The sequence below is a fragment of the Trematomus bernacchii genome, unplaced genomic scaffold, assembly GCF_902827165.1.
Source record: "Trematomus bernacchii unplaced genomic scaffold, fTreBer1.1, whole genome shotgun sequence".
NCBI classification, from domain to species: domain Eukaryota; kingdom Metazoa; phylum Chordata; class Actinopteri; order Perciformes; family Nototheniidae; genus Trematomus; species Trematomus bernacchii.
Window position 1 is genome coordinate 2,449,886 of NW_022987840.1, and position 12,127 is coordinate 2,462,012.

Here is a 12,127-nt window from a genome sequence, read left to right on the forward strand (position 1 = left end):
TTTTCAGAGAAACTCATAAACTTGATCTCCAACATCCCTGAAACCTGCGTAACTTATTACCAGTTTTCTTGTTAAGTATTTTAACACCATCCACTATTTCCTTGCAGTGCAGTGTGCACATTGCAACACCATTTAAGTAATAAGCTGGTAGAAAATTGTTGACACAGAACACAATTTCCTTCCTGTTAGTGAGTTGGTGCTTAAGATGATCTTCACTTGTAAGATGTAGTTTTAACATGAACAATAACAAACCAGATACAATGTAATTGTATATTTGGTTGTGATATATTTATTTGCACCAGTCGTGGCACCTTTAGAGCTAATTTCCTGCTCTTTTGATATGCTTACTGTAACAGATAATAATCTGTCTGTATAAGGCTTTGACCTCATGTTTCTGACATTTAACCACACCTGTCCTTCTTGGTAACTGACATCAGTGCTGTATCACTTTCTCGGTGTGATTACATGCTTGTAGAAAAATCCCAGCATAAGTACTTGTATGTCAAACACCAAGTTTACGTGTTATAAGAATCAAACTGGTTCACTTTTCCTTCATCGTGTTCTTCTCTGCGTAGCTCCTAAATGTGGCTGCTCAGGAAAGTTCAGAAATAGTTTCTGCTTGTTCAAAAACATCACACACAATGCCTACTGGCAACTAGTTTGGTAAAGCCTTTATACTTCACTTTGTTTTCACTTATATTTACTTCAACTTGACTGTTTCATTTATAACACTTTATGACTTCTACTGTTTGTGCACGTAAAGTATCACATTGTTGTTTCTTCCCTCTTTCTGCATTGCCTTTCATTTTGTTTCTCTTCACTTCCTCTTTGTTTCAAATTGACAAAATGATCTGATGAAACAGTTGAGTACTTGAGTGTGGAAACAAAGTCATTTTTTATATTTTCTGTTTGTCGAATATGTAAATCAACAACTCACTTTTGAAAACACATTTATATTTCATTATAAAATTCTGGTTTGGAACATTGTTATGTGAATCCCTTAGGAAATGACTGATGGGACTTGCATTCATGTAGTCAAAAGATATTCAAAACTCTATTCTGCTGAAGTCCACACCCCGGACACATCTTTCAAAAGCCATCAACACGCGACACCAGTCTGACATGACTCAGTTGTTGGACTATTACCACTGACCCTTCCATGCTGGTGAAACCTTTATTTGTTTCTTTATCCATTTCTGAAACATAGATCAGTACTGTATATAATACTACTACTAATGTATTTATTTCTTCTCTAGAAACTGAAAATATCGTATGCTGACCATCATTGTTGGCTGTAAGGTAAGATAATTGTGTTAGAAAACTCAAATTATTGCGAGTCGTAAAATGCCAGGCTTAATTTGTTAATTGATTCAGCCATGTTGTTATATATGTATATATATATATTTATAAAACGGACAAGTAAAATCAAGCAATCTGATTGGTTCTTAGCCGTGGTATACTGAGCGTATACCAGGGTAGAATTGTAAGTTACTTTTCACAACAAGTCAGTATCCCTCCGCGTCTGAGATAAACAGTATACAGTTGGGCTGAAAAGCAAACTGCTTGCAGTTTGCTTTTCAAACTGGAACAAGAAAGCAGCGGAGAAGTAACGGGGCAGAAACCCTCCTTTTTACGCAACGGTCCAGACATAGACATCAAACGGCAAAAACATATTCAGTGTGCAGTTCCTTTGGCATTAGGGCAGGGATATTTAGATACTTTCCAAGGTTTGACATAATGAATTGTGCTACTTTTAAAGCAAGCAACGATGTTTTCAAATCTGTAATCAAAAAGGTCCGCAAAAACATTTAAGATTAACTTCGACCTCCGGGGGGGGCGGTCTTACTATGGAGGAGTGGATTGAGGAGTGCCTATCTCCAGAACAAAAAGCACCTAAACGACGACATGTAGAGCGACGTGAAGAGCAGGTAGACCAACTGGAAAAGTATCACCATTCAAAAGCTTTCTGATGCGGGTCTTGAAACAAAGCAGAGAAATTATGACCGTTAGTGGCCACAGGTGCGAAAGCTCTCTCCAGAGCTACTGGAAGCCGAATCTCGGGGACCGGAGAAAGTGGAGCAATATTCTCGCCACGCCAAGCAACAGCCTAGAACAACCTCAGCCTATACAAGTAACCACGTAAGCCATGCTACTGATGCTGGACAGTTTTTCAGTGGGTGCACAATAAACGGCAACATACACATTAATGTAAATAAATAGCCAAATAATGGATCAACGCTCTCTGTCTAATATGTTCGCTAGCTGTTGTTAGTGTTGTTGCATAGCAACCACCTCGCACTATGTTTCGTGCAGAAGGCAACAGAGGGACTATTTTATTTTGAACATCATTATTTACTAATAAAAACTATTTAAATTAGAGTGTGTATTTTTCTTTCATATTGCCACACTTGGTAACCGTTTTATAAAAGCAATAGCTCACCGTCGACCCTCCGCTTCGCGTCGGGCCGAACCACGCCCCTTAGCTGTGATATAATGAGCATATACCACGGCCTGTCGTGAGCTATTGCTTAAATATATATATATATATATATATATATATATATATATATATATATATATATATATATATACATATATATATAGAAGTTCTTATATTTGTATTATTACTTTCTACAGTAAGGTTTTGCAAAACATATGCAAAACATTTTATGGATCCCCCCTATAAAACATGTATTCTTCTTTACTAAGGCTATTCATATTGTAGTAGTTAACTAGTAAATCTAAATGAATAGATTTTGTGTCTGTTGTGTGTGTCTGGTGCCTCTGTAGGAATATCAAGCTGAGAGAAAAGCATGGCGGGTGCTTTAAAGGTTTTCCTCCTTCTACTTCAAGGTAGGGTTTCCAACAATTTAATGCCTAAAATAAAAAATAGTGCAAAATATGCTTTTTTGTTTAAAGTTAAGGTTTTGTGTGTGTGTGCTGTTAATTTGGACTGGTTTGTTTTTCTTTTAATTATGACAGTTTACATTTCTGCTTAATTGTTTTTCATTTTTTTCAAGATAAGCTACAGTGTAGAAATGGCAATGAAAATCTTATGACCCGAGTTCCTCCATATATCGACATATATAATCAAATTCAATATAGACGAAAAGACGAAATTAAATACGGTTTATTGCGGTGATAACTATTTTGATAAATAAGTAGATTGCAAGATGACAAACAGATGAATGTTTGTCGAGGCACTTAACAGAGCTCAGGTGTTTAGTCTTATGGCCTGTGGGATAAAACTGTCCCAGAGTCTGGTAGTTGTTTGAATACTTAATTTTTTTTTAACCTTGGCGGATATTTAATGTATTGCTTTTATTTCACCTCAGGTAGCTTATGCTTGACGTTTGAAATCACCATGCCTCTGAGAATAGAGGGACTAACTGGATCCTGTGTGAAGGTCCCCTGCACTTTCGACTTCGACTCGCAGTATGATGTAAATCTGGATGATTCCTGCAAAGCAATTTGGATGAGAGGAAGCACGGCCGGAACAGTTGTGTTTGATTCCAGCCTCACTGGAGATCAGGCAAGCAGAAACATTCTGCAAGGAAACCTCACAGGGAACCTGCAGAACAAGGAGTGCACCACCATCTTCTACAACATGCCACCGTCCCATTCTGACAACTACTACTTCAGGATTGAGTGTAACGGCCTGAAGTACCACTTTCCAACAGGAGTCCGTATCACCACTCAAAGTTTGTATTGTGTTATTTAATTGTTTTCACTTTACACAAAGTTTGTGTTGTGTCTTTTTACTTTTACACTTTACATATATTTTGGTTTCCCTCTTGTCATTTACTTATTTTTTTTACTCCTCAGATTCACTGGACCAACCTACCATAACTCCATCTACACTGGAGGTAGAGGAGGGGGCTCTGGTGACGTTGAGCTGCACGGCTGTAGCTCCGTGTCCCATCCTTCCCCCAGGTCTGACTTGGACCCCCAGGATAGGTGACATTGAGGAGAAACATGAATCTGAATCCATGGTCTCTGTTATGAACTTCACCTCTTCTTACCTCCACAATGGACAGAACTTTTCGTGCACCGCTGTCTACAAACGACAAGCTGGCAACACCGACCTTCGGTTTGAAAAGTTTATGACCCTCCATGTTCTTTGTGAGTATGTTTCAGGCCTTTTCTTGTTGCTGAGAAGGATGTTGATTTAGTTCACATTTAATCATTCCCTTCATTTGATATAATGTGATGTTATGAAATGTTCCTTTGGGGAATCTGTAGAGTATTTGCATCAAGTTGTGTTAACTAAAACTGCAGACTTGATTATCTAGTTGAAAAATTATATTTATTTTTGTTTTATTTAGTTCCTCCCAAGGAAACTACAATAATCATTGAGCCTAAAGGTCCACTTTTGGAGGGCAGCTTGCTATTGCTATTTTGAGCAAAACACTTCATAGACATATTTTTTATATATATGAGACATATAATATAGATGCCTAAAAATAGTATAATAGGAGACCTTTAAAGAGGTTTTTCACATTCTCCCAAAAGTTGGTAAGAACGATTCATGAAGCCATCATAATGCTTTAATATTAACAACCAATAGGGTGTGTGGTGTACATTGGCATGTAGTATGTCTTTTTGACAAGTGCGAGATGAAAACATTTGTTTCACTTTCACATTTGTCAAAAATGTAACTACAGCCAGAAGCTGGTTAGCGTAGCACAGCACAAAGACTGGCAACAAGTGGGAAAACTAGCCTGGCTCTGTCTAAAGGTAACAAAAACAGCTTACTAGATTTTCAATCATCTCTTCCAGATCCTCCAAAGACCACATCAGTCAGCTACTCTGCTACAGTAAAAGAGGGCAGCTTGGTGAATCTGACCTGCAACGGCAATGCCAATCCAGCTGTGTACACTTGGTACAAAGTGAATGGAGGTCAGGTGACCGATGTGGGTTCGGGGAAAAGGTTTTCAACCACTGTGTCAGAAGTTGACAGACACTTTTACTGTAAAGTCAGTAACAGATACGGAACCCAGAACTCATCCATCACTCAGATAGACGTACAATGTAAGTCTGATTGAAAAACAGTCACACAGAGGATAAATATTGACCAGCAACATTAAAAAAATATTTTTGTGTGTTTATTTTTTTAGTTCCTCCCAAGGAAACTGCAATAATCATTGAGCCTAAAGGTCCACTTTTGGAGGGCAGCTCTGTTTCTCTGCTTTGTAAAAGCCGGGCCAACCCACCTGTGACCAACTACACCTGGTACAAAGGTGATGAAGAGGAAAAGGAGGCTGGATCAAGTTTGGTTTTAAACGATGTCAAACCAAGCAGCAGTGGTGACTATTACTGTGTAGCAGAAAATGAGCATGGGGACCAAAATTCAACACTGATTCGGCTTGACATTCAGTGTAAGTTGATTTTCACAGTAAAGACATAGATTGACACTTTCAACAAACTGAATATTGCTCTGGTGAATCTGAAAACTGCAGACTTAATTATTTGCTGGGAAAAAAAGGATACCAACCACTTTTTAAATGTTTACTAACATTTAAAGTCATTTATGTGCTGACTTACTAGAGTTTATTCTTATTTCTATTATTTAAAGGGGTTTTTCACATTTTGGCAACCCAAAAGTTGGTAAGACATGTTATTGAGCAACCCAGTCTCACGGCATTTCGTGTTATAGTCACGACATTTAATCTATTGATTCGTGTTAACCAACACGATCTTCACCTTTTTGCTTTTAAAAGCAATGTATTTCTATTGGTAGTATGTTTCGTGCCTGCAACACGTCCTTTTGTCCGGTCGGGTCTTGGAAGACCGGAAGCTATGGGGTTCATAAAAACATGTTCTTACTCAATATCAAGCCACGATTATTGTTTTTATTTGAAATCGTATAATGTCGGACTTTTTTTGCCGTCTGTGAGGAAAATAAATGGGGCTCAGAGCCTCTGAATACTGAAATCTGTATTTTTTAAATCTTTTTTTCCTTCTAATTTGTTATCATTTTCTAAATAACACACTGTTATTTACTCAACAATAACACACAATTATCCATGCTTTTATTTATTTGTTTAATTCCATAATCTCTGGCTTTTTTGGCGTCCGTCAGGAACTGAATTTCAAAATAAAAATAACCGGAAACAGACGTAGGCCTATATGGGACATTTCGAGCATCATTGCGATACACAGCCACTGAACTGATTACCCAAGATCCTCAGCTATGGTTTAAGCTCGGTGATTGGATGTTTTAGCCGCAATGCACGTTGGGATATGTGTTAATGCGATATGAAATCTGAAAAACATTTCGGAGTTTATGATGGCCGAAGACACTACACTACCCATAATCCCCAGCTATCGTTTGGGACTACAGTCCCCGTGATTAATCTTCAAGCTCTGGGATTGGATGTTGGAGTGGCAGTGCGCCAAGGTTATGCCGAGCGTCAAACAGCTCTTTGAAATGGAACGAAACCACGGCAGACTATCCAAAACTGGATTTGAACGGGACCAGCTCAAGATTCTGATTAATAATGTGAAATATAAACAACCCTTAAATCAGACTTTAGTTACACCTGAGTAAAATTCAGGGAAGGTGATTGTCAAGTGCCAACAATCAGGCGAGATATTTGATAGCTGGTGCTTGAGAAGACTAAACATTTATCTGCAGATCCCTATAAAGTATATTCATTACTCGTTATTCTCTACTAATAGTAATTAACCTGTTGAACCCCATCCCCCCGCCCCCGGGCGGAAAAACGCATACATGTAATCTGCAGGAAACAGCGTCTGAGGGCTTCTTAATATTTAATAAACTATGAATGTTTCATATCCATGTAACGGGAAGAAACTCAGCTAACTGATGATATGAACCATTTTTAGCAAAAAAAAACACAAAGCTAACGCTGAGCCTCTGAATTAGCCTTGAGCGAAAAGATGCTAACGCCGTTAGCACAGAAAACACGGTATAAACCCTTATTACTTATCGTAACTGCACATCCAACATATCGATTAGCACCGTGAGAATACACAGAATCGATAGGTATTGATATCATCACTCCATGATAAGAACTTGCAACATTATAAACAAAAACAGACATCACAACACGTGGCGCTAGGTAGCCAAAACGGCAATATGTCTTACCTTTGTCGTTGTCTGATCAAAAGTAGTCTTCAATGGCATTAAAATGATAAAAACGCTGCTGAAGTTGATCCATAGGTTAATCCAATGTGTCTGTGTCACTTTGAAATAATTTCTGATAATCCATCAGCAATAAACCTACTTTTAAGTTTTCAGATTTCAGAGCGTAAAACAGGTTTCGATTTGGGCAAACTGCTAGCCCCCACTTCACAATGGTAACGTTGGTGTTTATGTGGAAATTCCCCTTCGATTCTATTGGCTCTAAAGGTTAAAAAGAGATGTCAATCATCAAAATCGACCAATGGGTTCCAGAGAAACGGCTAAAACGCCCATTTCCACCCAAATGACCCCAGAGGTGGAGTTTTTTTTGCTAAACCTCTCTAAAAAGGTCAAATGTCACTTGTTTTGCATCAATCTTGATACAGGGTACTTATTATATGTTGTACTTTGGATTCCTAAAGCTTTTAGTCTGCCATCCCATCATTCAAGGGTGGTTTTCACTATAAGTAAAAAAGAATTTTTGGACGGACACTATAATTTACAGTTTTTTACTATGTTCAATCTGAATTTTCTTTAAAATAAAAAACATCTTTATTGATTCTGACTCATCTACATCCAACTCACAGGTTTATCATTACTTTGAGAAAAAAGATTATTAATTTTCCCCTTTTAGAAGTGTAGTTATGGTCATTTGTTCTGGAAATGTCATTTTCGAGCCTGAGACCTGAAAAACAGGGATGGGGTTTAACAGGTTAAAGACTGTATATAATGGCTATTTTGCACATCCCTTTCAAGATTTCAAGATTTTCTAAGGTTTATTGACATATCATATACACAACTACGGTGTAGTTATGCAATGCATGAAAAACTTGGGTTGCCGGTTCCTCAACAGTGCATTACAAGACATCTATCAATATGTGTGTATACTGTACCTCCACCATTAAACTGTCATATTCTGCACATTTCTTATACTATCTACATACATCTTATAAGAGTATAATTCATATGTATAATATCAGTTAAAATAAGTACTTCAACATAAGCAATATATTAGACAAACAAAGTACTTTGTCAGGCTTCATATTTATCTGTAGATACCCCCAAAGCTTTTTTCTTATTTAAAAGAAGACCTTAAAGGTGGGGTAGGTAAGTTTGAGAAACCAGCTCGAGTGCGCTAGAATTTGAAAATACACAACCGGAGAAAATCTGCCACTTCCTTACAGAGCCCCTCCTCCAACACACACGAACGCGCACATGACCAATGAGGGCACGAGATAAGTTTGTGCACAGATGGAAGGCTGACAGGCAGGTAGGCCATCCAGTTATTTAGCCGGGCCGGCTAAAATGATTGGTCGTTGCTTTTTACAGTACTATGGCTTCCACAGATGACATTTTTTTATGGATTTTTTGTCAAAGCACTTAAGATATTCATCGCTATCGGGATGTTAAGAGCATTCCATGGAATATAACAAAAAGTGTATCTCGAGCCGGTTTCTCAAACTTACCTATCCCACCTTTAATCTAAAGTATTATTTAATGTTTAAATAAAGGTTAATTCCTTTTTCTGTTTTGCACATCCTCCTATTAATATCTTTGTGCATCCTGCACTAAACTGTTTTATTGTAGAGATCACTTACGGTATCTTCTTGATTTTTTATATTCTATATTGCTATCATTGACCTTCTACTTTTCCCCTATGAAAGTATGTACTCTTAATATTTTTTTCATCGAATATAACACATTAAAACAATAATCCAATAGCGTGCTTTAACCACTAGGCAGTGCACACAAGGTACACACAGCCATAATAACTTTTTATTATTAGTGTAGGACACTTATGTATGTATAACATCTGAAGATGTGTAGTTTTATTCATGTTTTCACATAATTTTACAGCATATTGCTATATTATTTCAAATACTTCTACACATTAATATCTGATTTGTAAAACAGACAGAAAGTTATATCCGTCATTTAATGTTAAGCTATTGAAATTCTGATTCCATAGATGTGTTTCCCATCACCCAAAAACCCCCTGACTATTCTTTCAACTCAGTATTTACATTCTTATATTCAAAGAAAATCAGTCCCTTTCTATCAGCTTTGCACCATTATGGTGTAAATATAACCTATCTACGAATTGGATCAAATATAAAAGTCAGCCGAATTAGTGTTGATACTGCAAGGAGACGTATTGTGTGAAGAGAAATTGAAGATGGTGTTTAATTGCTGATATATTTATGATCCACGTCACATATTCAGTTTCTGCAGCAGTTCTTCCAGTTTGTCTACAAGTCTTCTAATCAGGGCTCTATAAATAAAGAACTACGGCAGATGTGTAATATTTAATGCAGCCGAACCGTGTATTCCAATGCCGTTATGTGATGACTTTCAAAGAGAAAAGCAAGTACACACGGAATAAAGTATTATTTTCTTTTTTTTTTATAAATGTTTTTCGGATTTCATATCGCATAAACACCATATCCCAACGTGCATTGCGGCTAAACAATCCAATCACCGAGCTTAAACCATAGCTGAGGATCTTGGGTAATCAGTTCAGTGGCTGTGTATCTGTTTCCGGTTATTTTATTTTGAAATTCAGTTCCTGACGGACGCCAAAAAAGCCAGAGATTATGGAATTAAACAAATAAAAACAAGGATAATTGTGTGTTATTGTTGAGTAAATAACAGTGTGTTATTTAGAAAAGAATAGCAAATTAGAAGGAAAAAAAGATTACAAAAAATATAGATTTCAGTATCCTGAGGCTCTGAGCCCCATTTATTTTCCTCACTGATGACAAAAAAAGTTAATAAAAACAATAATCATACCATAGACTGTATATATAAAGAACATGTTTTTATGAACCCCACAGCTTCCGGTCTTCCAAGACCCGACCGGACAAAAAGACGTGTTGCAGGCATGAAACACAATACCAATAGAAATACATTGCTTTTAAAATCGTTCTGTGTGACACGAAAAAAAGGTGAAAATCATGTTGGTGAACACAAATCAATAGATTACATGTCGTGACTATAACACGAAATGCAGTGAGACTGGGTTGTATTGAGTCATGAAGCCAACACAATGCTTTACTATTAAAACCCTTGGTGTACAATAGGGTATTTTGTACATTGGCATATAGTAAGTGCTAGATGAGAACATTTGTTTCACTTTCACATTTATCTGTGAAAAATGTAACTACAGCCAGAAGCTAGTTAGCCAGATAGACGTATAATGTAAGTCTGATTGAAAAACAGTCACACAGAGGATAAATATTGAACGGCAACAATTACAAATATATTTCTGTGTGCTTGTTTTTTTAGTTCCTCCCAAGGAAACTGCAATAATCATTGAGCCTAAAGGTCCACTTTTGGAGGGCAGCTCTGTTTCTCTGCTTTGTAAAAGCCAGGCCAACCCACCTGTGACCAACTACACCTGGTACAAAGGTGATGAAGAGGAAAAGGAGGCTGGATCAAGTTTGGTTTTAAACTATGTCAAACCAAGCAGCAGTGGTGACTACTACTGTGTAGCAGAAAATGAGCATGGGGACCAAAATTCAACACTGATTCGGCTTGACATTCAGTGTAAGTTGTTTTTCACAGTAAAGACATTGATTGACACTTTCAACAAACTGAATATTGCTCTGGTGAATCTGAAAACTGCAGACTTAATTATTTGCTGGGAAAAAAAGGATACCAACCACTTTTTAAATGTTTACTAAAATGTAAAGTCATTTATGTGCTTATTTACTAGAGTTTATTCTTATTTATATTATTTAAAGGGGTTTTCCACATTCTCCCAAAAGTTGGTAAGACATGTTATTGAGTCATGAAGCCATCACAATGCTTTACTATTAAAAACCTTGGTAGTGCACACAATACAGTGTTTTGTACATTGGCATGTAGTATGTCTTTTTGACAAGTGCTAGATGAGAACATTTGTTTCACTTTCACATTTGTCTGTGAAAAATGTAACTACAGCCAGAAGCTGGTTAGCGTAGCACAGCACAAAGACTGGCAACAAGTGGGAAAACTAGCGTGGCTCTGTCTAACGGTAACAACAACAGCTTACTAGATTTTCAATCATCTCTTCCAGATCCTCCAAAGAACACATCAGTCAGCTACTCTGCTACAGTAAAAGAGGGCAGCTTGGTGAATCTGACCTGCAACGGCAATGCCAATCCAGCTGTGTACACTTGGTACAAAGTGAATGGAGGTCAGGTGACCGATGTGGGTTTGGGGAAAAGGTTTTCCACCACTGTCTCAGAAGTTGACAGACAGTTTTACTGTAAAGTCAGTAACAGATACGGAACCCAGAACTCATCCATCACTCAGATAGACGTACAATGTAAGTCTGATTAAAAAACAGTCACACAGATGATAAATATTGACCAGCAACATTTAAAAATATATTTCATTTAGTTTTATTTAGTTCCTCCCAAGGAAACTACAATAATCATTGAGAGGTCCACTTTTGGAGGGCAGCTCTGTTTCTGCATGAACTTGTAACGTCAGCTACACACTATCCTTTCAGATCTCCCTAAGAACATATCAGTGTCTGTTGACCCCTCTGCTCCGGTGCAGGAGGGTTGCCCTGATAGTTTTGCATTCAACATGTCACTTTGTAAAACTGAGAAAGGTAGAGGAATTAGCAAAATGGTGAATTTGTATTTGTTTGTTTTTTTGCATATTCTGGCCCCCTCTGGTTTTAACGATCAATGTAGTTTGTGGGGACTTTTCAGGCCTCCACTCTTTGTCTATTGGGATCGGTTTTGCCGTGGGAGCTCTGGGGATGCTGCTGGTGTGTTTACCGCTACTGCTAATCTACTACCGGTGAGAGACAACTCGTTTTTTTCAAAGCTAGTTTAAAACAAATTGTAAATGCATAGTCATCAGGGAGTTAACTCTACTTAACTCTAAAATTATAATAAATGACTACATTTTTTCTTTTGCAATTTATTTGTGTTTGTCGTAGGAAAGGAAAAGTCATCTCTTCCTCCGACAAGAGAAAGGCGGAGA

The 12,127-nt window shown here is 37.4% G+C and overlaps 1 protein-coding gene across 4 annotated transcripts in view; it reads left to right on the forward strand.

The window, feature by feature from the left end:
* Positions 1–1,080: 1,080 nt before the first annotated feature.
* The window catches only part of LOC117468583 (myelin-associated glycoprotein-like), a 30,664-nt gene continuing 19,617 nt past the window's right edge, over positions 1,081–12,127 (forward strand). Inside the window, exons 1-9 of one of the 4 annotated variants that reach the window (XM_034112782.1) lie at positions 1,083–1,165; positions 1,257–1,299; positions 2,791–2,853; positions 3,336–3,701; positions 3,826–4,122; positions 4,780–5,031; positions 5,118–5,378; positions 10,433–10,693; positions 11,205–11,456. In XM_034112782.1, the coding sequence (XP_033968673.1) occupies positions 2,814–2,853; positions 3,336–3,701; positions 3,826–4,122; positions 4,780–5,031; positions 5,118–5,378; positions 10,433–10,693; positions 11,205–11,456 (1,729 nt within the window). In that variant the 5' untranslated portion in view covers positions 1,083–1,165; positions 1,257–1,299; positions 2,791–2,813. Of the gene's footprint in view, positions 1,166–1,256; positions 1,300–2,790; positions 2,854–3,335; positions 3,702–3,825; positions 4,123–4,779; positions 5,032–5,117; positions 5,379–10,432; positions 10,694–11,204; positions 11,457–12,127 lie in introns of all 4 variants that reach the window. The other 3 variants (XM_034112783.1, XM_034112784.1, XM_034112785.1) reach the window with 3 other exon arrangements.